The sequence below is a fragment of the Sciurus vulgaris genome, assembly GCF_902686455.1.
Source record: "Sciurus vulgaris genome assembly, chromosome: 17".
Taxonomy (NCBI): Eukaryota; Metazoa; Chordata; class Mammalia; order Rodentia; family Sciuridae; genus Sciurus; species Sciurus vulgaris.
Window position 1 is genome coordinate 43,361,828 of NC_136478.1, and position 27,805 is coordinate 43,389,632.

Consider the following 27,805-nt stretch of genomic DNA (forward strand, 5'->3'; position numbering starts at 1 on the left):
AATCAATAAAATGGATGCAGTATTAAAATCACTTTCTTCCAGCTCACTCTACTCCAGACACATTGCTGTTGCTCTCACATACTAACATAATGTGTAGGGCTTCATCCTGTTGCTTTCTTAAAACACAACCTCAGGTGTTCATGTGGCTGCTTCTGCACACCCACCCCACGAGTGACTTTTTTTGTCACCTTACTGAAAACTGCAACTCCATGACTATTTCTGTTTCATTGTTCTACTTTATATTTTTATGGCACTCATCACAAATGTTATATATTTTACTTAGTAAACAAATGAAGATACAACATAAAGAAGCAGATAAAATTAATGTTATGACCTCTAAGGTTATGACCATAAGCCTAGGGCCATGAGGAAGTCAAAAATGTAGCCATTATATATTTTATTAGGACCTCAGATTGGAAATGTGGTGTGTCTCCCATTAAATATTTTTCATTAGAAAAAACAGCTTAGGGAAAAGACCAAGTGCATGGTCCCACAGTGTCCTGACAAGTTCTAAGTGCCACTGATTAAGTCTAAGGTAAGTATCATTTAGAGGGTGGCAATGCAATTAGCCCAGAAGCTTAATGAAATCAAGTGAATTAAAAAAAAAATCCATCAAGTCTTATGAGAGAATTAAATTGCCAAACATATTGTGAGTGTGGATTTTTAAAAGACTGACTGAGTCTTTGGGAATGCCCCCAAAGTCCTCACGCTGAGGAGGAAGTTAGAACAGTCCTTGGCTCATGGTAAATACCCATTGGAGAGCCAGTAATTTTTCAGTGAGAGCCTCAGCTCTGCAGTCTTCCTCTGTAGCATCTCTGGCCATTTTCTTCTTCACCTCTTTAGTCACGTTTATGTCTCTTTCATGTTGCTATCAGAATCACCTTCCAAAATGTCACCCCCTGCCTCGATTCAACCCCACTTTTCTACCACATTGGACACTGATGATTGCCTTCCTGAATATATCTCCTGTTTCAGCTTGGGTGACTTTTTTTAAAGCTCATTTTCCATTTTGGTTTCATTACATATTCTTTCTACTCCTCTTCCCAAGTCTTCCTTTGACCTTGACATCCATTTCTCTTCTGTTTATGGACGAACAGTGTCCAAGCTCTCATTGATTCCAAAATCAGTTGCACTGTTCATCATGCTGGTTCCCACTGGGCCTCTTTATCCCTGAGGAATTATATGTGCTCCAGGGCTTATGTGTCTACCTACAGCTCCACTAGGAGGCTCCACTCATTTCATTCTCAGTATTCAGGAAATAAGACTCACTGTCTTTCCTACTAAATGAGAACCCCTGTTACACTTCACGTCTTCTTTTTAATCAAGAACTTTTGGGTATTTATAAGGCCCTTGCCTCATAAATGTAGAGTCATTGATACTTCCTATGGACATCATTCCTAACATTTCTTTATAACTTTGCAATTGTTGCTACTTTCAATCATGAAGTATCTTTTGGATGCTCTATTATCTTGGTTTTCACAAATATTATCCCATTTTATCACTTTCCCTTTGACATAGACCAAAACCAGACCCAGATCTCCTACAACAGATTTAAAAGGATGCATGTATATGGTATTTAGCTACTGATTTGGCAAAGGTGTCCTTTTCTATTCTGATCAGAAAAGAGGCAGCAGTTCACATTTATATGGAATAGGAAACAAAATTAATGTATGGTTTTGCCCCAGAACTCCATTAATTCTCCTGCTCTCTGTTAAAATACAGTTAGAAGAGACCTGAACCACCTAGATAGCCCACAGCATGTCTCATTGATCAATTATATCATGACATCATGATGACTGGAAAGGAAGGACAAGAGGAGGCCAGGATGCTAGAGGCCTAGAAGAACACATTTTCCATAGGGTTACAGATAAACTCTATGAAGATTCAGAACCTTGCTGCTTCAATAATATTTTAGAATGTAGTAGTGAGGGGCAGGCCAGAACATTCACTCCAAAGTAAAAGACAGATTACTGCCTCTTAAATCCCATTCCATAAAATTCTAGAAGAACACATTTTCCATAGGGTTACAGATAAACTCTATGAAGATTCAGAACCTTTCTGCTCCAATAATATTTTAGAATAGAGTAGTGAGGGGCAGGCCAGAACATTCACTCCAAAGTAAAAGACAGATTACTGCCTCTTAAATCCCATTCCATAAAATAGAAAGCACAGTACCTGGTATATCTCTTTAAACATTACATTGGCCTACTATATGCTGAGATGTGCAAAAGGTTTCCCGATCGGAATGGGACCTATCGCAGGAAAGTGGTCAGAAGATCCAGATTGTGGCAGATCCTGCTGGAGATGTCAGTGCTGGGAAACAATGTAGTCTGGGTTTTATGCCAAGGACCAGTGAAAGAATCACAATTCAGTTTCCTGAATTTGGAGCAAGGCCATGCCATCTACAACAGAGAATTAAAAGTAGTTTTAGAAATAGTTCCTCTTGTGTTACTAAGCCCTAGTAAATATGTGTTATTTACTAGATAACCATACATCTGGAACTTCCTTTTATGAGCTGGGCCCTTTTGTTCTAACCAAGTCATAAAGTTGAAGAGGCCCAGAAGGAATTCATTATAAAATAGAAATGACATGTCCAGGATCAAGCCTGAGCAGGGTCAGAACACAACAAGTTATATAAGCAGATTAGTCCACATGTACATATAATCCACCATCCGTGTTGTGTCCCTAACTCATAACTCTGGAAGTTATGAGTGGGCCTCTATGTTAAGCTGAAGGATGTGGGATGAATCATTTCAGTGTGCATGCATGTTCAAGTCATGTTCTGGAATAGGCTTGATAGTGGACAGAAGCATTCTCATGGAGCTGACCTGAGAACACAGCCCTTGGTCAGCTATTTTATGCAGAAGAAATGGCCTGATGTAAGAATATATGTAAATTCCTAGGCAGTGGCCAGTGACCCAGGTCAGAGACATTGATGGAAAAGGACTGGATGATTGGATATAAAGAGATTTGGAATAAAGATATGTGGCTGACTTGGAAAGTAGATGTAAAGTGTGATTATTTTATATAACAGGTTGACATTCATCACAGAGCATTCACTGCAGAACAGGCAATTGTGGGGTGATATCACACACATTTCTGTTTTACTGTACTCCTCTCCTCCATACTCATTGTCAATGCATTTCCAAATTAGAGAAAAGCACTTTCTTGTACCACACTTTGAAAATATGGTTTTATGGCAGGTCAACCTTGTAACATCTTTTGTTTGACTAACAACGACTCCTGTGTTGTAAGTACATGTCTAGACACATGTATTCTTCCATTTCTACAAAGTTAAAATACTTTTCCATGTTTTGAGGAAACTGAAGTGGCCAAAAACTTGTAAAGTCTTCAGTATCACAGGTAAGCAAATTACATCACTGTTAGTCATGTTGGGTATAGGTTGTGCAGAACAATTAGCAAATAGATCTTATTTTCTTTAGTGAGAAATTTATGGATTGGAAGAATTTTTGCCAAAAATTTCCACCTTCTTTGCTTACTGAAGATGCAGATAAATGAGTAGTTTTGTTTGTATTTGGATATCAACAATCTTTTATTTCATTTTTATGTGGTTCATTACAATCTTCATAGAAATATCATTTGAAACTCCATTTTTCAAATGTCTCCTTTTGTTCAACCATGGGATATTTTAGTTGCAATCTCTAGATCAGGAAATATAACTCTACTTAGTTTCATAAATCAAAGGAATGATAGAACACACGTTTGTTCATGTGGTATGTAAAAGTTAATTTAACAATTTATTGTTTTTGACAAACATCGGTGTCTTTTTAAATGTAGATCTAGAAGTATTTCCCTGTCTCATCCTGAACGTGAAAAGGCCCATCTCCAACAACACTATCACGCTGTTTTCCATCATGCCCAACATTAAGATCTTTCCTTTATGTTGTGCAGCATGCTGTTTAATTTACCTAAGTCAATTGTATGTCTTCTTCCATCTGTCATTAAAACAATAGTTATCAAGGATTCTCTTTTGGTGATTTCTGGGTTAGATAGCACTGACATTGTAATCATTCTCATTTGGATGGAATTTTTGGAGACCCAGAAATTAATTCCTACAAATCCCAAAAAACCCTGCTGTTGCTAGGAAGTAAAATCCTAGTTATTCCACACTCAAACGCTACTACTGAAAGGATATTTAGCTTGAGGTCATCATATGGACGGGCAACAAGAATTAGGGTCATATGGGCCTGACTCGAGCAGAACTGCAAGTCAAAGTGATTTTTACATCTGTCCAGTACTGTTTTAAACTACACAATGTCCAGTCTGGATTTAAGCAGCTGCGTGGGAGAGAACAAAACAGCTAGCAACCCACTGCAAGCGCGGAGAACTGGGGCATCAAGCAGTCCACGCGCCAAAGGACAACCAATCAGACGCCAACAGATAAACTTTAGCGGCGTCCTGCAACCACCCGTCAATCAACGGAGTCTCCAGGCAACCCCAGGGGACACTAAACCCTCAAGCCTTCCCCCGCCTATTCCGGCCTGTAAAGACCCTGGGCAGCCTGGCCACTTGCGATTTTCTCTAGCTCTCCACACTGATCTGTACCCCCCCCAGGGCTGAAAATTTCGACAGAGAGCCAAATTCCAATAAAGCTTGCTTCTGCCATTTTTGTCCGACTTTTGTTTGGCCACCAGCCCACGCCCTCGAGCTTACACACAAGAAGAATGCCATAAAGGCTAGAGGCAGAAGTAGTTATTATTGGAAAAAGAAGCAGAAAGGGTAAAAATATCCTAATATATATATAGGACATATATATAACATGTCTTTTAAATATAGGGAATACTTAGTCATTTCATAATTACGTTCTCCTTTTGAATGATCTTACATTTATGTCTCTTATGAATACACAGTAATCTAGCTTACACAATTTAATTGTCTAATAAAAAGTTAAATAGCTGTACCAGTGGAAACATTGTCCTCCAATGTAATTAGTCTTATTAATCATCACTATAAATTAGTCCTATTAATGGTTTATTAAATAATAGCATTCCTGTAGCAGAAAAGTAGATACAGAAAAATCATTCCAAACACCTGTTTTTCATAGGTTTGAGATAATAAACCATTTTGGTATATACTGTGGGGGTTTTGTTGTTTGTTTCGTCTGGTGTTGTCTGGGTAGAAAGTTGAGCACCTACTCCGGATCGCAGACGCCGAGCAATCTAGAACTCCTGGTGCGGCCAGGCCCTAGTCTCTGGGCGATGACCACAGACCCCTCAAACCCGCCCAGTAGCTCTGAAGCGGGCATTGTCCCCTTGGGGGTGACCAATGTGAATGATTGAGTCTGCGACGGCGCCCGCGAGGCCCCAGCACCTACAGGAGCTCCCACAAGCCTCCGGGGCACAGGGTGGGAGGTTCTCGTGGGCGGGCGGTCACGCTTGTTTTCGGTTTTACGACTCCGAACTACATGTCCCATAGGCCACTGCGGTTCGACCAATTTAGCCTAGAACTACGCTTCCCAGAGGCCCCCGGGGCAACTTCGCCTAGTGCTCTGGCTGTCTGCTGTGCTGTGGTTTTTTAGCCTGGTAAGGAGCTTTGGATTTCTGTGAGGAAGAAATCGCGCCCAGTCTCGGGGCGAGGGCTTGCAGACTCGGGCGAGCCCCACGGGGTAAGTTGGATTTCTATGAAGGGAAAAAGTGTGGGGAGTTGCGCGGGTGGGGCAGTTTGCGGCCGTGGAGTGGACGGGGCACGCAGGACGCCGACAGGGCTGATCCAGACCGGATCCCAAGCCTGTGTGTAGGAGCAGCGGGAGTTGGGGAGGAAAGGGGTCACTGTGAATGTCCGCGCATGTGACCGGGACCGTGTACCCCCAGGAAGACTGGGCGCGTGACCTCTGTGAACCTGGATTCTTTCAGCTGCGGGAATTTAGGCTCCTTTTGCCTTCTGCACCCTTTTCCCGAACAGCCACAAGGTCTGCCCCAAACCGGTGGTCCCCAGAGTGAGCTCAGTTCTTGAATGAAGTTTCCCAGCAAGAAGGCTCGGAATTGATCTTCAGATGGGAATTTTAGAACTTGAAATGTTCTCGAGAAAAACTCCTGAGAAGCTTGGTTGGGAAATCTCCCGGAGTAGAACTCCCCGGTCCCGGTTGCGGGCTCTGTGAGTGCCTGTTCCGCGTTTGAGAAGCGCAGCATTCCCACGGCACTGCCTCCAGACGCCGCCTCCCACTCACTTCCATCTGGTTATATGGGTGAGGAAGGGTTGAGTGTGGTCTGGAGGGTGTTTTCTGAGCCCCGCAAGGCCTTTTGTCTCCTTTATTCTGTCATTCTCCAAAGACCCTAAAGCAAAGAAATAATTGCTACATTAACTAGAATTAAGATTTAGGAAAATTTGTGTGTCTCTTTTGTACATCAAATTATTTTCAGAATATGAGAACATTTATTTTCCTTAGCCTGAAATATTCTTCGAAATAGTGACCTACCCAGATCTTGTGAATGAGGTCCTGGGAGATTGCATCCCCCTTCCCTGTGACAGCTCATTTTCTTTCTCTTAGTTAACATCTGGTTCCCTTTGAACAAATCATTCAGATCCTCTTCTGTGCGCTCTTTCTAAGCATTGTGACAGTATGGTAGAGAAATACAACTCTGAAGTTTGCTAAAACTGTATTTTAGATTCTGATTTGGTAAGGGGGACACTTAGTATTTATGTTGCATTGCATGCTAGGTAATATTTTGCCTGAGGCATCATTATCAGAGCTTAGCAAGATAGAAATCAGTTTAATGATTTTAGTAAACATGACAAAGTCATTTTCTGGGTGAAGCTTTTATGAGTGGGAATGTGATTGTAGATTTGAGCATATATAGGTTGCTCTGTGTCCTCAGAAACTTATTAGGTCTTGTATGAGGTTTGACTGCAAGTCTATTTCAGACCTCGTTAGACTGTGAGATGCAGTGTGGTGTGCAGTTGAAGAGTATGAGTTCTGAATTTTAAATATCTGACTTTTGAATATTAGTTCTGCCACTTACTTGATGTTTGAGTTTGAATAGTCTATTTATGTACTCTTGTCTACATCTCCAAAATAGGATTGATAATAGTTTCTACTTCATGGGGATATAAGGATAAGATTTTTTTTGTTTTGTTTTGTCTTGTTTTTTGGTACCAGGGATTGAACCCAGGGATGCTTAACCACTGAGCCACATCCCAGCCCTTTTTTAATGTTTTATTTAGGGACAGGGTCTTGCTGAGTTGCTTGGGGCCTTGCTAAATTGCTGAGGCTGGCTTTGAACTTGTGTCTCTCCTGCCTCAGCCTATGGGCCCACCGGGATTACAGGCATGAGCCACCTTTCCCACCAGGATAAGATGATTTACTATGTGTAAAGTCCATTAAAACCGTGCCTGGAACATGGTACATGTTTAGGAAATAGTAGCTATTTATTATTTGGTAATTCTGGGTTATTCTTCAGAATTCAGTAGCAATAGAAATAAATTCATTGGCTAAAAAAAGAAATTCTTAAAAATGAAGATATTTGACATTATTTAGAGTCTTTCAGGCAACCACAGCCCACCTGTAACTACATGCAGAATTGTATGTAGAAAATAAACACAGTGGGCCGGGTTTGTGGCTCAGTGGTAGAATGTTTGCCTAGCATGCATGAGGCCCTGGGTTCAATCCTCAGTACCACATAAAAATAAAATAAAGGTATTGTGTTTACTTACAACTAAAAAACAAAATTTTTAAAAAATTTTTATAAAGAAAGAAATAAACACACACGTAATTTTCTGGGGAGAAACATTGTGATTTTATTCTATTAACAAAGGTGCTATGCATTATAAAGATACTTAAAACCATTGATGTGCAAATAATTTAATATACAGTAATGATCTTGTATCAGTTCAATGTAATGTAAATGGTTGGATAGATTCATGTGATGGAATTAGAGTCTGCCTTCATCACTGTTCTGCATCCAGGAATGGCTTGGTTCACTTGAGTTCAAATCCTCCTGTTTTTCCTCAAAAATTTGTTCAATGGTAGTTGTAGCATAGTTTGGAAAATAAATGAAGGGACAAAATTTATCAATTTATGTCCTTGGGAATACTAAAGCTTCCTTTTCTTCTCTCAGCTCTGAGAACTTCTCTGGAAGAGGAACCCCATATTTCTAAAAGCATGGCCTGTGTAAGTTGGCATTTCTTCTTGAAATAGTGGGATTTTTAGATTACGTAGCTATTTTCATTAATGAACCTCAATTGTTCTGCCTAAGAGAACACCATCTAATTGCTTATTGATTCTTCATTGAAAGGATGATGCCAAATAACTGTTTCCTCCTTATGAGGTCCTCTGTTGTAAACAGTGTTTATGAATTCATTGAGTAAATAACTGAACAGGTACTATGTGATAAGTCTTTGTGGAAGGGCTGTGATAGAATACTGAAGGAGTGATGTCCATGAGAGAATTATTTGAGCTTCCTCTGTCTGTGGTTTGGTGAGTTAGAGCTGTTGGCTTTATTAGATCCTACATCAGAAGATTAGAAGTTTTCCAGAATCCTGATAAGATGGAGTTTTGTATTGATTGATCATAATATTAGTATGAAGAGATCACATGCTCTTAAGGTTGACTAGGAGCTTCATTGTGACATGAAAACCTCCATATGATTTTGCCAGGGAATCCTTGAGAGTGATGCGAGGTCAGTCTGTGGAATGGGTAGCATACATATGATTCTGAATCATCTTCATTATAATCCACTGATTCAAGAACAGCAAAAAGGGTCAAGCAAGGGATCTTGCATAACAATACAAGTATCTTATCCAAAGTAGTAGATTAACAGATTACAGAACTGGGGAAACCTGAGATAGTCCAATATACATTTATAAATATAAAATAATTTGCTAACTCTTATCTATATCCTTAAGATGACTTTTATGTCCTCATGGAAAAAAATTTATTTCAACAGAAGGAAAAGTGCTTATGATTTGACAGAATGATATTAAAGCTTGTAGAATTAACAAATTTTGTTATGCCTACTTTTTTAAATAGAAATTTATTTGAAAGAAAAAACCATAGCTTTTTTCTCTTAAAGGGAAAATAATGTAGAGACTAATAGTTCTTGAGATTTTGTTAGTTGGGTACGTAGCAAGCACTGTCTTTGTATGTGCTATTTTATAAAACAGGGGAAATGATATTATTTTATTCATTTCCCTATAGGTCTAGAGAATTGAAGTATCCCACAACATATAGGAAATTTTGTCTGTGGCAATAAGATTCTTCTACAACATACAGATACTAAGCTTCCCATTCAATCCCCATGTCATAGGCTTTCAGCCTACTTGATTACTATATTATTACTCTCTTAGTACACTGAAACTTGAAATACCTTCTTTAATTTCACCAGATATATGTGGGTTTACAGTTTCAGGGATCAGTGACATTCAGGGATGTGGCTATCACCTTCTCTCAGCAAGAGTGGCAAAGCCTAGAATCTGCTCAGAGAGACTTGTACAGAGATGTGATGTTGGAGAACTATAGGAATTTAGTCTCACTGGGTAAGTTTACCTCTCTCAAATAACTTAAAATCCACTCCCTGAAACTTTGTCCATTATAAATTTTATGACTGTCTTAAGTGAATGCAATTAATTCTCCATGATCCCAAAGAGTTTCTAGCTTTGTTAGGCTAGAAAGGATGAAACAAGAAGATTAGAATTTCATTATTGCATAAACATTGACAGAGAGGCCAGATTTCCATTGTGTTTAAGCTCAAGATTGATATAAATGCTCTATGAAAATCTGACCCATATATAGGCAGAACAGCTCCACAGAGAGTCTGAATTTTTTCAAATACCTGAAAAGCCTATACAAATGGTGGTTTGTGTAAACAAATCATTTAAAGCTAATTTACCTCATTTTATTTCCTACGACATAGTTAATCTGATTTTATAGTTAAAATATATAATTCCTGAACTTTGCATTTAAGATTAAATGAATATCCTATAAATAGAGGTGACTCAGGAAAACTTCTTGGTTTTTTTCCTAAGCAAAGTAACAATTGTAATGTGAATAGTTTATGTTGGGCTTATCATGTATGAGTCACTATTCTCGAATCTTTATAGATATTTATATTAACTGATTTTTATCCTCAGAATCACCCTATAAGATAGGTACTATTTTTACAACCATTTTATATGACAGGGCTGTTTAAGTAGATTAGACCCTAGTTAATCAGATCATATGACTGATAAGTGGCAGAAGTAAAATCAAACCCAGGCACTTTGCTTCTGCATTCTGTGTTCTCAGTTACAATGTTATATTTTCTATTAAGACACAGAAGATAAGTATGTAGGTAGGTACACAGATGGATACATAGATTTCATTTAAAATACAACCCTGTTTCCCTACCAATCTGGTTACTTGAATTCCTTTTCCCTTCTCTGACGTATTTATCAAAATTGTTTTGATCTTTATTGCAAATTAACCAGAGCTCAAGGTACTTTTGAATTAATATTTTTCTTTGCTTTATTGTGTGGCATGCTTGTTTGTAAGCAGGGTATTCCCTTTCTAAACCACATGTGATTACCTTATTGGAACAAGGGAAGGATCCATGGGAGACAGTGAGGAAAGATAAAAGAAGACACTGTGCAGGTAAGAGTGAGTCAGGTGTGGAAACCATCACTGCTGGAAACTGCTCAGGTGGTCAGGGAGAATACATATTCCTAAGACTATTTATATTGCTTTGAGATTTTTTGTTTTGTGTACATACTGTATTTATATCTCTTATATGGGAATATTAAAAAAAATATAAGGGAATATTACACCATTCTTAAAGGTGTAGGTTTTTGGTTTGTTTTAGCATTTTGCCAACTGAATTAAAAACTACATAAAAGGTGAAAGAATAATGTAATGACCATCCTTAATATCTTCACCTAGATTCACCGGTGCTTAATATTTTACCACTTTGCTCTATACCTATATGCATATAAAACTTTAGCTATACTATTTAGGTAAGCTGCACAGATTATAACTCTTTATCCTTAAATACTTTAGAATCTACTAATAAAAAGGATATTATTTTCCATAATCCCCCCACCTCCCCCTACACACACACAATATTTCACTGGCAGTACCCACCGAAGTATCTTAGGCTCAACTAAGCATTCAGACTGAGACAGCCTTTGGTATTTTGGCTCATTCCTCTAGATTATCACACAAGAGGAACTCCAGCTTGCCAGCACAGCAGCATCAGCCGTTCCTTTCAGTGTGAGTCCTCACAGTGGTTCATGTAAGATGCACAGTCGTCCACAACATAAGGTGCAAGAAATGAGATACCCATTAGGCAGGTTTGGGAGTTGCCATGACTTAAAGAAGGTGCATTTCACAGAATTTAGTACTTGTAACAATGCCACGGGTATAGTCTCCAGGGCCCTCACAAAAGGCATGTTATTTAAAAGAAAGCCACATTCAGAGAAGCTCAGGATGTGGAGTTCCCATAAGGTTTTTGTAATTCTTCCCTTCAAGAATCATTATATATTCATCTTTCATTGTTACTTATTTTATAGTTCAAAATAATTATTTGCATACTACTTTTGTCATTAGTTTTTTGTCATTGTTTTTACCAGAGCTCCAAATTGAGTGACTTTTTTTTTTATTTTGGACAAACTCATGAATCACAATTTTTGTACTACTTTATTGAGATATGATTGGCATACAAAAACTTATACATATTTACTATAACTCGATTGAGTTTGGGAACCCATCAATCTTTGAAATTATCCTTCCTTTTTTGGTACAAGATATCAGAGTCTCACTTTGTACCTCTGCCTCATTCTGGAAAATATCTATTCCATCACATATTCCCTGATTCATATTAATGGATTATCAGTAATTGTTATTATAATACTCTTTTAATATTATTATAATTTCATTTCTTTTGTCCAGAGATTTGTTTGTAATCAGCTAATTACTACTGTGTGCTTATAGTTCAGTACTGAATGAAAGAATTGTTGGGCCTGAAATGAGGAATGTATTATTAGTTGTTTATTAATGTATTATTAGTTGCAAGTCAGAAATCAGCACAAGTTGGCTAAATCAAGGTATCAGTCATAGCTGCAATCCTTTGGTGCTCAGGGTTCTCTTCCAGGGTCACTGGTTGTTGGCAGAATTTATTTCCTTGTGCCCCTTCCACCTTTAAGCCAAGAGCTAACAAGGCTTATCCTTTTTACGCTTTCAATATTTCTGACTTCCCCTTCTGCTGAACCTCTCTGAGCCTCATCTGTCCTCAGCCAGGAGAAAACTCTGCTTTTGAGGTCCTGTCCAGACAGTTCAGGATAATATCCCTATCTTAAATCAGTTGATTAATAGCTTATATAGAAAGTTTTACCATGTGACACAATATATTCAAGGGCATGATGAGCAGACAAAGATCATGAGGGCCAAGATATTGTTTACTACAGGAGGTTTGGAAAAAATAAATTAAAATCATAACAAAAATTTTAATTATATAATTAAATTGGAAACAAGTAGGAAGTCAAGGAATGAAGTGTTGGAATAGAAAAAGACATGAACCTCCCTAGACAAGGTCAGCAGTTTTATAGTATTCCTGGTAAAGTGACATTTTACCTTAGACATATGTAGGATGAGAAAGATCCAGTCTGCAAATGACACATGCCAAAGGATTTTGGGGAGTTGGTGCCACCTGCACATGGAACCAAAAGATGAGAAAATTAAATTTGTGGCACATTCTAGGTGCTGAAAGTGGGAAGTGAGGTAAATAGGGAACATAGGGAGCTGTGGCTTGATAGGAGGCCTGACGGGTAAACAGGGACTGTATCATTTGTAAAAAGGCATGTGGGTTTAATCTAACTGTAGGAAGAAACCATGAGGGGATGAAGTATGGGTTACGAAAGTTTCATCTGAATAAGAAACATTTGTTAGAAATGTTAAAAATATTGATGCCCAGGAACTTCCCTGTGTATACTGACTCAGGGCTCTAGATAGTGCTTGAACATTAGTTTTGTTTTTTTAAAACAAGCCCTTTGAAGATTTTGCTCTACACCTAAATATCAGAAATGAAACCTATTTCACTAATCACCAATCTTACTATTTTACATAAACTCCCATTAGTCTCTGCATTTATTTTTGAATTTTATAACAATTTATCTTTATTCAAGCCATTTATTTCTAATTTACACTTTTTCAATTTGTCTTTTTTTTCTTCCATAGAAATTATTTTTTCTCATTTGGAAAACAAACTTTTTGGCTTTTTAAATTTTCTTTCAGATTTGCAGTTGGAGGATGAAGTAATTAGCCATGAAGAAATTTCCACTTATGAAAAATGTACATCTTTTGCTCTACATCAAAGAGTTCTTAATAGAGAGAAGCCATGTCAAGAATTTGGGAAGACTTTCTGTCAAGGCTTAAAGTCTGTTCCACACAAGAAAATGCATGCTAGTGAAAACCCCCACAAATGTAAAGAATATGGAAAGAGCTTTAGTAATGGACATCAGCGTTCTATACATCAGGGACTGCATGTTGGGGAGAAACCCTATGAATGTAAGGAATGTGGGAAGGCTTTCACTAGGGAATCAGCCTGTGTTAAACATGGCAGAATTCACACTGCTGAGAAACCTTGTAAATGTAAGGAATGTGGAAAGACCTTTAACAGTAGCCATCAATTTCCTGTACATCAGCGCATCCATACTGGGAAGAAACCACATGAATGTATGTCATGTGGAAAGGCTTTTTACAGTGGCTCATATCTTGTTCAACATCAAAGAATCCATAATGGTGAGAAACCCTATGAATGTGAGAAATGTGGGAAAGTTTTTACAGTGTATGGAAAACTTATTAGGCATCAGAATATTCACACTGGTGAAAAACCTTTTGTATGTAAGGAGTGTGGAAAAGCCTTTAGGCTTAGTTCTTTTCTTAATGCACATCAGCGAATTCATGCAGACGTAAAGCCCTATGAGTGTAAGGACTGTGGGAAAGCCTTTAGTCTTGCCTCATACCTTGTTCAACATAAAAGACTTCATACTGGTGAGAAGCCCTATGCATGTAAGGAATGTGGGAAGGCCTTTAGTACCTTTTCATACCTTGTTCAACATCAGCGAATTCATACAGGTGAAAAACCTTATGAATGTAAAGAATGTGGGAAGAACTTTACCACTAGCTCATCCCTTGTTCAGCATCAGCGAATTCATACTGGTGAAAAACCCTATGAATGTAAGGAATGTGGAAAGGCCTTTACTGTGCATGGACAGCTTACTCGACATCAGAGTACTCACACTGGTGAGAAACCCTTTGAATGTAAGGAGTGTGGAAAGACCTTTAGGCTTAGTTCTTTTCTTAATGCACATCAGCGATTTCATGCAGGGATAAAGCCCTATGAGTGTAAGGAGTGTGGGAAGGCCTTTAGTCGTGCCTCATATCTTGTTCAACATGGAAGACTTCATACTGGTGAGAAGCCCTATGAGTGTAAGGAGTGTGGGAAAGCCTTTAGTTCTAGCTCATACCTCATTAAACATCAAAGAATTCATACTGGTGAGAAACCTTATGAATGTAACAAATGTGGGAAAGCCTTTACTGCTTATGCTCAACTTGTTGGACATCAGAGTGTTCATACTGGTGAGAAACCCTTTGAATGTAAGGAGTGTGGAAAGACCTTTAGGCTTAGTTCTTTTCTTAATGCACATCAGCGATTTCATGCAGGGGTGAAGCCCTATGAGTGTAAAGAGTGTGGGAAGGCCTTTAGTCGTGCCTCATATCTTGTTCAACATCAAAGGATTCATACTGGTGAAAAGCCCTATGAGTGTAAGGAATGTGGCAAGGCCTACAGTACCGGCTCATATCTTGTTCAGCATCAGAGAATCCATGCTGTTGAGAAACCCTTTGAATGTAATGAATGTGGCAAGGTCTTGATTAGTCGCCATCAACTCACTGTACATCAAAGGGTTCATACTGGTGAGAAACCCTATGAATGTAAGGAATGTGGCAAGGCCTTTAGAGTGCATGTACATCTTACACAGCATCAGAAAATTCATACTGATATGAAGCCCTATGAATGTAAGGAGTGTGGAAAGACTTTTAGTCGGGCCTCATATCTCATACAACATGGGAGAACTCATACCGGTGAGAAGCCCTATGTGTGTAAGGAATGTGGGAAGGCCTTTAGTACCTTTTCATACCTTGTTCAACATCAGCGAATTCATACGGGTGAAAAACCTTATGAATGTAAAGAATGTGGGAAGAATTTTACCACTAGCTCATCCCTTGTTAAACATCAGAGAATTCATACTGGTGAAAAACCCTATGAATGTAAGGAATGTGGAAGGGCCTTTGCTGTGTATGGACAGCTTACTCGACATCAGAGTGTTCATACTGGTGAGAAACCCTTTGAATGTAGGGAATGTGGTAAGGCCTTCAGATTGAATTCATTCCTTACTGAACATCAGAGGATACATACTGGTGAGAAGCCCTTTAAATGTAAAACATGTGGGAAGACCTTTAGATATAGTTCAGCCCTTAAAGCACATCAGAGAAAACATATGGATGTACAACTCTAAGATTTCAGAAATGTGGGAAGTCTTTTTTTATATATGGTTCAAACATTGTTCATTATACCTGTAAGAAACTTTTGAATGCTAGGAATGTTGGTAGACCTTTTGGAAATGTTCTCATCTTACTTAACTCATGCTCTCTTACAATGAGATTATGTCCCAATAAACAGATAGAAAATACATTTAATGCAGTACAACTAACTACCTACCAAACATCACAGTTTAACCAAAACTACCTTAACCTTTCTTGAAACACATTAACTTGTAGGCTAAATCATCTAACACCAAACCTACGTGATAATAAAATGTTGAGTGTATCAGTAATTTATTGAAAAAAAATCAGAATCTGAAGTACAATTTCTACTGAATACAGAGCATTTTTGCATCATCTAGAAGTCAAGATTGTTAAGTCAGGAACCGTCTGTTTTAGAGAATTCATAATTTAATTCAGAAAACGTAAGAAAGCCTCCCTAGGTCTTTCTTGCGTTCACAGCATCAGACTCGGTGGACACTTGAGGAAAGGTGGGAAACATTAGAAACTTGATTCTCACAGCTCGGACAGGATGAAATTAGGTATGCTGTATTCTAATGCCCCCGAATGAAGAAGTGAGGAAAGTCTCCCTGTACCTCTTAAATCGTCGTCGGACTTCAGTTGATTCACCTTGGTTTTTAAAGACTATTTAATGTAATGCAGTGAAAGCTTTAGCTGCTGCCCATGTTAACATCATGTCATTCCACTATGGTACAGGCTTGTTGATGATACAACTCATACTTATTACCTCAGGGCATTGTTTTAAAATGGTGACAATAAAACCTACATTCTTGTAAAAAACCTATGTTCAATAATTTTTTCTTTTGTTTTCTTTCTTTCTTTTTTTTTTTTTTTTGGCGCCAGGGATTGAACTCAGGGGAGGTTAACCACTGAGACACATCCACAGCCCTTTTTATTTTTTTTTGTTGAGACAGGGTCTTGCTCAGTTGATTAGGGCCTCACCAACTTGCTGAGGCCGGCTTGGGATTTGCAATCCTCCTGTCTCAGCCTCCTGAGCTGCCGGGGTTATAGGCATGTACCACTGCATCTGGTTCTTTTTTTTTTTTTTTTTTTTTTTTTAATAAATAGTGTGAAATTTTGAGGGACAGTCCCTACAGATATAATTAATCTAGAACTGCCTCTGTATCCACTCATCCATTTTAGAATTTCAGATAAATCCTTCTAGATAAAACTTTGTAAAAAGAAAGGAACATGAGAGATGATTCATGTAGAGATCATTTCATAAGGTGAGTCAAAATTCTTGAAAGATCCACTGTTATATTGTGTATCAAAATGTTCACACTAAAATTGACAAAACAAAAAGTTGGTTCTTTGAGAAAGTAAACAAAATAGACAAACCTTTAGCCACACTAACAAAGAGAAGGAGAGAGAAGACTCAAATTACTAAAATTCATGATGCAAAAGGAAATATCACAACAGACACCACTGAGATACAGAACATAATGAGAAGCTACTTTCAAAATCTATATTCCAACAAAATAGGAACTACCGAAGACATTGACAAATTTCTAGAGACATATGCTCCTCCCAAACTGAACTGGGAGGACATACACGATTTAAACAGATCAATATCAAGCAATGAAACAGAAGAAGCCATTAAAAATCTACCATCCAAGAAAAGCCCAGGACCACACGGATTCTCAGCTGAGTTCTACAAGACCCTCAAAGAAGAACTCATTCCAATACTTCTCAAAGTATTCCAGGAAATAGAAAAGGAGGGTACCCTACCAAACTCATTCTATGAAGCTAATATCACCCTCATACCCAAACCAGGAAAAGACACATCAAGGAAAGAAAATTTTAGACCAATATTCTTTTTTTTAAATTTATTTTTATTGTAAACAAATGGGATCCATGTTGTTTCAGTTTGTACATGGAGTAACAGCATACCATTTGCATATTCATATATTTACATAGAGTAATGATGTTTGATTCATTCCGGTTTTTTTTCCTTCCCCCCACCCTTCCCCCCCTCTCTTTTCCCTCTATACAGTCCCTCCTTCCTCCATTCTTGTCCCCCTCCCACCCCCCATTAAGTGTCATTATCCGCTTATCAGTGAGATCATTCGTCTTTTGGATTTTTGAGATTAGTTTATCTCACTTAGCATGATATTCTCCAATTTCATCCATTTGCCTGCAAATGCCATAGTTTTATTACTCTTTATAGCTGAGTAATATTCCATTGTATATATATACCATAGTTTCTTTATCCATTCATCAATTGAAGGGCATCTAGGTTGGTTCCACAGTCTGCCTATTGTGAATTGAGCCGCTATGAACATTGATGTGGCTGTATCTCTGTAGTGTGCTGATTTTAAGTCCTTTGGGTATAGGCCAAGGAGTGGGATAGCTGGGTCAAATGGTAGGTCCACTTCCACGTTTTCTAAGGAATCTCCACACTGCTTTCCAGAGTGGCTGCACTAATTTGCAGTCCCACCAGCAATGTATGAGTGTACCTTTCTCCCCACATCCTCTCCAACACCTATTGTTGCTTGTATTCTTGATAATCGCCATTCTAATTGGGGTGAGATGGAATCTTAGTGTAGTTTTGATTTGCATTTCTCTTATTACTAAAGATGGTGAACATTTTTTATATATCTGTTGATTGCTTGTAGATCTTCTTCTGTGAAGTGTCTGTTCATTTCCTTAGCCCATTTGTTGATTGGGTTATTTGTATTCTTTATATATTCTGGAAATTAGTGCTCTATCTGAAGTATGAGTGGCAAAGATATTCTCCACTCCGCTAGGCTCTCTCTTTGCATTGCTGATAGTTTCCTTTGCTGAGAGAAAGCTGTTTAGTTTGAATCTATCCCAGTTATTGATTCTTACTTTTATTTCTTGTGCTATGGGAGTCCTGTTAAGGAAGTCTGATCCTAAGCCAACAAGGTGAAGATTTGGGGACCTACTTTTTCTTCTATAAGATGCAGGGTCTCTGGTCTGATTTCAAGGTCCTTGATCCATTGTGAGTTGATTTTTGTGCAGGGTGAGAGATAGGGATTTAGTTTCATTCTGTTGCATATGGATTTCCAGTTTTCCCAGCACCCATTTGTTGAAGAGGCTATCTTTTCTCCATTGCATATTTTTGGCACCTTTGTCTAGTATTAGAAAATTGTATTTATTTGGGTTTGTGTCCGTGTCCTCCATTCTGTACTATTGATCTACCTGTCTATTTTGGTGCCAAGATCATGCTGTTTTTGTTACTATTGCTTTGTAGTATAGTTGAAGTTCTGGTATTTCGATACCCCCTGTTTCATTCTTCCTGCTAAGGATTGCTTTAGCTATTCTGGGTTTCTTATTCTTCCATATGAATTTCATGATTGCTTGCTCTATTTCTGTGAGGTACGTCATTGGGATTTTAATTGGAATTGCATTGAATCTGTATAGCACTTTTGGTAGTATGGCCATTTTGACAATATTAATTCTGCCTATCCAAGAACATGGGAGATCTTTCCATCTTCTAAGGTCTTCCTTAATTCCTTTCTTCAGTGTTTTGTAGTTTTCATTGTAGAGATCTTTTACCTCTTTGGTTAGATTGATTCCCAAGTATTTTATTTTATTTTTTTGAGGCTATTGCAAATGGAGTTGTTTTCCTCATTTCCCTTTCAGCTGTTTCATCGCTTGCGTATAAAAATGCTGTAGATTTATGTGTGTTGATTTTATAGCCTGCTATTTTGCTGAATTCATTGATGAGGTCTAGAAGTTTTCTGGAGGAGGTTTTTCAATCCTCTAAATATAGAATCATGTCATCTGCAAATAGTGACAGCTTAAGTTCCCCTTTTCCTATTCATATCCCTTTAATTTCTTTGGTCTGCCTAATTGCTCTGGCTAGAGTTTCGAGGACAATGTTGAATAGAGGTGGTGAAAGAGGACATCCTGTCTTTTTCCCAGTTTTAAAGGGAATGGTTTCAGTTTTTTCTCCATTAAGAATGATGTTGGCCATGGGCTTAGCATAAATAGCCTTTAAAATGTTCAGGTATGTTCCTACTATCCCTATGTTTTCTAGTGTTTTGAGCATGAAGGGGTGTTGTATTTTGTCAAATGCTTTTTCTGCATCAATTGAGATAACCATATGATTCTTATCCTTAAGTCTATTGATATGATGGATTACGTTTATTGATTTACAAATATTGAACCATCCTTGCATTCCAGGAATGAACCCCACTTGATCGTGGTGCACGATTTTCTTAATATGTTTTTGGATGCAGTTTGCCAATATTTTGTTAAGGATCTTTGCATCTATATTCATCAAGGATATTGGTCTAAAATTTTCTTTCCTTGATGTGTCTTTTCCTGGTTTGGGTATGAGGGTGATATTAGCTTCATAGAATGAGTTTGGTAGTGTACCCTCCTTTTCTATTTCCTGGAATACTTTGAGAAGTATTGGAATGAGTTCTTCTTTGAAGGTCTTGTAGAACTCGGCTGAGAATCCGTCTGGTCCTGGGCTTTTCTTGGATGGTAGATTTTTAATGGCTTCTTCTATTTCATTGCTTGATATTGATCTATTTAAATCGTGTATGTCCTCCTGGTTCAGCTTGGGAGGAGCATATGTCTCTAGAAATTTGTCAATGTCTTCGATATTTTCTATTGTGTTGGAATATAGATTTTGAAAGTAGCTTCTCATTATGTTCTGTATCTCAGTGGTGTCTGTTGTGATATTTCCTTTTGCATCATATATTTTACTAATTTGAGTCTTCTCTCTCCTTCTCTTTGTTAGTGTGGCTAAGGGTTTGTCTATTTTGTTTACTTTCTCAAAGAACCAACTTTTTGTTATGTCAATTTTTTGAATAGTTTCTTTTGTTTCAATTTCATTGATTTCAGCTCTGATTTTAATTATTTCCTGTCTTCTACTACTTTTGCTTTTATTCTGTTCTTCTTTTTCTAGGGCTTTGGGCTGTAATGTTAGGTCATTTAATTGTTGACTTTTCATTCTTTTCTGGAATGTGCTCCATGCAATGAATTTTCCTCTTAGTACCACTTTCATAGTGTCCGAGAGATTTTGATATGTTGTATCATCATTCTCATTGACCTCTAAGAATTTTTTAATCTCCTCCCTGATGTTTTTTGTTATCCATGTTTCATTCAATAGCATATTATTTAGTCTCCATGTGTTGGAGTAATTTCCTTTTTTTACTTTGTCATTGAGTTTTACTCTCAGTCTATTATGATCTGATAGAACACAAGGCAGAATCTCTATTTTTTTGCATTTCCTAAGGGCTGCTTTGTGGCATAACATATGGTCTATTTTTGAGAAGGTTCCATGTGCTGCTGAGAAGAAAGTGTATCCGCTCGTTGATGGATGGAATATTCTATATTTGTCTATTAAGTCTAGTTATTGATTGTGTTATTGAGTTCTATGGTTTCTTTGGTTAGATTTTGTTTGGAAGATCTATCTAGTGGTGACAGCAGTGCATTAAAGTCACCCAGAATTATTATGTTGTGGTCTATGTGATTCTTGAAATTGAGAAGGATTTATTTGATGTACAGGGATGCACCATTGTTTGGGGCATAAATATTTACTATCGTTATGTCTTCCTGATTTATGGTTCCCTTAAGCAGTATGAAATGTCCTTCTTTATCCCTTCTGACTGAACTTTGGCTTGAAGTCCACTTTATCTGATATAAGGATGGCAACCCCTGCTTTTTGACTGAGTCCATGTGCATGGTAGGTTTTTTCCCATCCTTTCACCTTTAGTCTGTGGGTGTCTTTTTCTATGAGATGAGTCTCTTGCAGGCAGCATATTGTTGGGTCTTTCTTTTTAATCCATTCTGCCAGTCTATGTCTTGATTGAGGAGTTTAGGCCATTAACGTTTAGGGTTATTATTGAGAAATGATTTGTATTCCCAGTCATTTGGCTTATTTTTGGTTTTTAAGTTGGCTTGGTTTCTCCTCTGAGTGGTTTTTCTCTAAGGTAGTTCCTCCCTTTGCTGACCTCCATTGTTGTTTTTCATTTCCTCCTCATGGAATATTTTGTTGAGAACATTCTGTAGTGCTTTCTATTTGTAAATTCTTTTAACTTTTGGTTATCATGGAAGGATTTTATTTCATCTTCAAATCTGAAGGTTAGTTTTGCTGGGTATAGGATTCTTGGTTGGCAACCATGATCTTTCAGAGCTTGAAATATGTTGGTCCAGGCCCTTCTAGCTTTTAGAGTCTGGGTTGAGAAGTCAGCTGCCATCCGTATTGGTCTCCCCCTATATGTAATCTGATGCTTTTCTCTCATGGCTTTCAAAATCCTATCTTTATTTTGAATGTTGGGCATTTTCGTTATAATGTGCCTTGGTGTGGACCTGTTGTGATTTTGTGCATTTGGTGTTCTGTAAGCCTCTTGTATTTGATTTTCCATTTCATTCATCAGGTTTGAGAAATTTTCTGATATTATTTCATTGAATAGGTTGTTCATTCCTTTGGTTTGTATCTCTGTGCCTTCCTCAATCCCAATAATTCTTAAATTTGGTCTTTTCATGATGTCCCACAGTTCTTGGAGATTCTGTTCATGATTTCTTACCATCCTCTCTGTTTGGGAGACTTTATTTTCAAGATTAAATATTTTGTCTTCATTGTCTGAGGTTCTGTCTTCCAAGTGGTCTAGTCTGTTGGTGATGCTTTCCATTGAGTTTTTTATTTGGTTTATTGTCTCCTTCATTTCAAGGATTTCCATTTGGTTTTTTTTTTTTTTGAGAATCTCTATCTCTTTGTTGAAATGATCTTTTGCTTCCTGCAGGTGCTCTTTCAGCTTATTGGTATTATCATTCATTAACTGCATTTGCTCTCTTATCTCATCCTTTGCTTCACGAATCATCTTAATCGTGTATAATCTGAAGTCCTTTTCTGACATTTCTTCTAACATACTGTCATAGGATTCTATTACTATAGAATCTAGATTTGTTTGGATCATTTTCTTCCCTTGTTTTTTCATGTTGTTCATGTATCTTCCCCTCTAGCAGTGCAGATCTGGGGTATTGCATATTTCCCCCTATAGGCTTATAGTGGTCCTATAGGTTTCCAAAACCCTTTCTTTAAGGGGGAGACCAATATTAGCAGTGCCCAAATCAGACACTATGCAATCCTAGACCAAATAGCCCCTATGGGGACAATAACAAAATTGTCATAATAAACAAAATGAGTTCAAAGGTTATCTTCAGTAAAACAAACAGGTTTACAATAATGTCTGAAGTTTCTAATGGAGGACAAAGAGGATGCAGAGGGATGAAGAATATGGCTGTTAATGAGATAATAAAAGAATATACAGAAGTTCTAGAAAATAGAAAGGGTGAGAGTGTAATCAAAAGAAATCAGATGTTAGCATGTAAATAAGGGAGAAAGCGACTCTGAGGGAACAGGTAAACAGAAGGAAAAGAAAGCAAGAAATGTAAAGAAATAAAAACAAATATTTTTTTTAAAAAGGAGAAAAAAGAAAATCTACTGTATAACAGTCATATACTAATGAAACCTCCCAGTGTTCAGTAGCTTGATGCATGAGAGGTACCTGACAATGAGCTTCAAGCCTCCAGCAGATGTCTCAGGATGGAATTTGCCCCACCCGAAGATCGGAGCTACGGCTTCCAGGATTATCCAAGATAGCTGCTCTTGCTTCGAAATGTGTTGGCAAATGGGGAGCTGCAGCTCAGGGGTGGACGTGGTCAGCTGGAGGTCCTGGAGACAGGATGCAGTTGGTCTGGCAGGGGTCCTGGAGGTCCCGTGTGTTTGGTGTGGTTGTGGGATCCAGGAGGCCGGGTGCAATCAGTCGGTCTGGGTTCCCGGTGATAGGGCGCTGTCAGTTGGTCTGGGGGTCCTGGCGGCAGGGAGCAGTCAGTTGATGTGAGGGCCCCAGAGGCAGGGAGTGATCTGTCGGGCTGAGGGATCCTGGAGACGGGACTCAGTCAGTCCGGCCAGGTGTCCTACAGGGCCTGGCTGTTGTCTCAAAATGGCGGCAGCCACATGTAATCAAACCTGCAGGTACTGTCACAGTGAACTTCCAGGCAGCAGCAGGCAGCTGGTTCTCCACTGGCGGTCTGCGGTCAGTCTGCTGGTACCTGTCGGACAATCAGGAGGTGAACCTTTAGTGTTGAGTGATGGATAGGGGTAAGGCAGACGATGGACAGGCGAGAGGCAGGCAAATGGCAGACGATAGATGCCTGACAGTGAGCAATCTGCTCTCAAAAAAGGTGTCGATATGCTGGCAGATTGCAGGTGATCACAGCAGACAAATGGGGTAAAGAGCAGGGGATCGATAAGCAGCAAAAACTGCCTCACAGAGAAACAGATATCCTCTGCTAGAATCCAGCATTGCGGAGCGACAAGGAATGCTGCCTCCCTGTAGTCCGCCATCTTGGATCCTCTAGACCAATATTCTTGATGAATATAGATGCAGAGATCCTTAACAAAATATTGGCAAACCGTATCCAAAAACATATTAAGAAAATTGTGCACCACGATCAAGGGGGGGGGGGTTCATCCCTGGAATGCAAGGATGGTTTAACATCCATAAATCAATAAACGTAATCCATCATGTCAATAGACTTAAGGATAAGAATCATATGGTTATTTCAATTGACACAGAAAAAGCATTTGACAAAATACAACACCCCTTCATGCTCAAAACACTAGAAAAAATAGGGATGGTGGGAACATACCTGAACCTTTTAAAGCCTATTTATGCTAAGCCCATGGCCAACATCATTCTTAATGGAGAAAAAACTGAAACCATTCCCTTTAAAAACGGGAACAAGACAGGGATGTCCTCTTTCACCACTTCTATTCAACATTGTCCTCGAAACTCTAGCCAGAGCAATTAGGCAGACCAAAGAAATTAAAGGGATACGAATAGGAAAAGAGGAACTTAAGCTGTCACTATTTGCAGATGACATGATTCTATATTTAGAGGATTGAAAAACCTCCTCCAGAAAACTTCTAGACCTCATCAATGAATTCAGCAAAATAGCAGGCTATAAAATCAACACACATAAATCTACAGCATTTTTATACGCAAGCGATGAAACAGCTGAAAGGGAAATGAGGAAAACAACTCCATTTGCAATAGCCTCAAAAAAATAAAATAAAATACTTGGGAATCAATCTAACCAAAGAGGTAAAAGATCTCTACAATGAAAACTACAAAACACTGAAGAAAGGAATTAAGGAAGACCTTAGAAGATGGAAAGATCTCCCATGTTCTTGGATAGGCAGAATTAATATTGTCAAAATGGCCATACTGGGGAGGGTCACTTCGACTCGGAGTGATTGATTGCCCAGGGCTACGGGTGGTTGGTGGGAGGAGGAAACACGAAGTGAGTTTCTTGGACTCCTAGAGACCGCACCGGAATACTGAGCGGCTGACTGGAGGAAGAGGCGTGTGGCGGGTCTCTGGGACTCAGAGCGATTGTTCGGGGCCCCAGGTGGCTGCTCAGAGGAGGGGCCGCATAGCCAGGCGATTAGGTGCAGAGCAGGGTCCCAGGATCTAGGAGGCTTTTTGGTGGAAGAGCCGCACAGAGACAGGCTTAGGGCGGAGCAAAGGTTCCAGGCCTGCGGGCAGATTCTCTGAGGAGGGGCAGCCTAAGGAGATTCATCTGCGAAGGGTGAGGCTCCCAGGCCCAGGAGGTAGGGCCGGGCCCCTGGGAACTTTGCAGAGGAAGGCAGCCCAGCCCAGGCGGTAGCTGTAAATTGAGGGGAACCTCTAGGAGGGAACTGACCAGCGAGACCTCCCCACCGGGTGAGTCTTCCCTGCTGGGTGAGGTTTCCCCACAAGGACGGTAAAACCAGAGACTCAGGCCCAAACAGGCCTTGCCTCAGCCCACAGCCTAGGTCCCCTTTGGATGACCATTGGTCAACAAGTGGAGGCACCTCTGCCCACTAGCAAGGAATATACCCCACCGGAAGGCCACCACTCCTAGAGAGACAGCTTCCTTGTGGAGCACCGCATTATCAACTTCCTCCAAGACTTCAGCCTACTGAAGGCTAAGGGGGGATATATATATAGAAATCTTCAGGGACATTGTAAGTCAATAGAGGAAATCTGCAATATCTCAGCAGTCCACTGATACCTGAACAATATGAGAAAACAAGGAAAGAAAATGCTGCAAACAAATCTAGATGTTACATCAATAAAACACAATGACAGCATGGCAGAAGAAATGACAGAAAAGGAGTTCAGAATGTACATAATTAAAATGATCAGAGAAGCAAACGATGAGATGAAAGAGCAAATGCAAGCATTGAATGATTGCACCAATCGACAGTTAAAAGAGCAAATACAGGAAGCAAAAGATCATTTTAATAAAGAGTTAGAGATATTGAAAAAAAACCAAACAGAAATCCTTGACATGAAGGAAACAATAAACCAAATTAAGAACTCCATAGAAAGCATATCCAATAGGATAGAACACCTGGAAGACAGAACCTCAGACATTGAAGACAAATATTTAACCTTGAAAACAAAGTTGAACAAACAGAAAAGATGGTAAGAAATCATGAACAGAATCTACAAGAACTATGGGATATCATGAAAAGGCCAAATTTAAGAATTATTGGGATTGAGGAAGGCCTAGAGAAACAAGCCAAAGGAATGAACAATTTATTCAATGAAATAATATCAGAAAATTTCCCAAATCTGAAGAATGAAATGGAAAATCAAGTTCAAGAGGCTTATAGGACTCCAAATACACAAAATTACAACAGAGCCACACCAAGGCACATTATAATGAAAATACCTAACATACAAAATAAAGACAGAATTTTAAAGGCTGTGAGAGAAAAGAACCAAATTACATTCAGGGGGAAACCAATACGGATATCAGCAGATTTTTCAATCCAGACCCTAAAAGCTAGAAGGGCCTGGAACAACATTTTTCAAGCCCTGAAAGAAAATAGATGCCAACCAAGAATCTTATACCCTGCAAAACTTACCTTCAAATTTGATGATGAAATAAAATCCTTCCATGATAAACAAAAGCTAAAAGAATTTACAAAAAGAAAGCCAGCATTACAGAACATTCTCAGCAAAATATTCCATGAGGAAGAGATGAAAAACAAAGAAGCAAATCAGCAAAGGGAGGAATTATCCTAAAGGAATTGTCAAATAAAGGAGGAAACAAGTTGTGTCAAACAAATAAATAAATAAAATTTAAAAAATGAACCAAATGACCGGGAAACCAAATCATATCTCTATAATAACCCTGAATGTTAATGGCCTGAATTCATCAATCAAAAGACATAGACTGGCAGATTGGATTAAAAAGAAAGATCCAACAATATGTTGCCTGCAAGAGACTCACCTCATAGAAAAAGATACCCATAGACTAAAGGTGAAAGGATGGGGAAAAAAATACCATGCACATGGACTCAGCAAAAAAGCTGGAGTATCCATCCTCATTTCCGATAATGTGGACTTCAAGCCAAAGTTAGTCAGAAGGGATAAAGAAGGTCATTTCATACTGCTTAAGGGAAGCATAAATCAGCAAGATATAACAATCATAAACATCTATGCCCCAAACAGTGGCTCATCCATGTATGTCAAACAAATCCTTCTCAATTTCAGAAACCAAATAGACCATAACACAATAATACTAGGTGATTTTAACACGCCTCTCTCACCACTGGACAGATCTTCCAGACAAAAATTGAACAAAGAAACCATAGATCTCAATAACACTATCAATAATTTAGACTTAACGGACATTTATAGAATATACCATCCAACCAAGAGCGAATACACTTTCTTCTCAGCAGCACATGGACCCTTCTCTAAAATAGACCATATATTATGCCACAAAGCTAATGTTAGCAAATACAAGAAGATAGAGACACTACCATGTATTCTATCAGATCATAATGGATTGAAGTTAGAAATAAATGAAAGAGTAAAACACAGAAACTATTCCAACATCTGGAGATTAAACAATATGCTATTATATGATGAATGGATAACAGAAGATATTAGGAAGGAAATTAAAAAATTCTTAGAGGTAAATGAGAACAAAGAAACATCATATCAAAATCTCTGGGACACTATGAAAGCAGTACTTAGAGGGAAATTTATTTCATGGAGCGCATTTAATAAAAGAAGTAAAACTCAACAAATAAACAACCTAACACTACAGCTCAAAGCCCTAGAAAAAGAACAGAATAGCACCAAAAGTAGTAGAAGACAGGAAATAGTTAAACTCAGAGCTGAAATCAATGAAATTGAAACAAAAGAAACAATACAAAAAATTGACAAAATAAATAGTTGGTTCTTCGAAAAAATAAACAAAATTGAT

At 38.5% G+C, this 27,805-nt stretch overlaps 2 protein-coding genes across 6 annotated transcripts in view; one reads left to right on the plus strand and one right to left on the minus strand.

The window, feature by feature from the left end:
• The window catches only part of LOC306647672 (zinc finger protein 560-like), a gene marked incomplete at its 3' end in the record, with an annotated part of 71,478 nt that extends 66,158 nt beyond the window's left edge, over positions 1-5,320 (minus strand). The window contains exon 1 of the mRNA XM_079117189.1: positions 5,157-5,320. The remainder of the gene's footprint in view (positions 1-5,156) is intronic.
• Positions 5,321-5,492: 172 nt separating this feature from the next.
• Positions 5,493-16,323, plus strand: ZNF30 (zinc finger protein 30). 5 transcript variants are annotated; one of them, XM_079118542.1, is made up of 5 exons: positions 5,493-5,626; positions 8,076-8,128; positions 9,360-9,492; positions 10,487-10,585; positions 13,220-16,323. In XM_079118542.1, the coding sequence occupies exons 2-5, from the start codon at positions 8,120-8,122 to the stop codon at positions 15,502-15,504; spliced, it is 2,526 nt and encodes an 841-aa protein (XP_078974668.1). In that variant the 5' UTR covers positions 5,493-5,626; positions 8,076-8,119; the 3' UTR covers positions 15,505-16,323. The 5 variants fall into 5 exon arrangements, with proteins under 5 accessions (XP_078974668.1, XP_078974669.1, XP_078974670.1 ...); XM_079118543.1 differs by having other exon boundaries at positions 10,490-10,585; XM_079118544.1 differs by lacking the exon at positions 10,487-10,585.
• Positions 16,324-27,805: the final 11,482 nt, after the last annotated feature.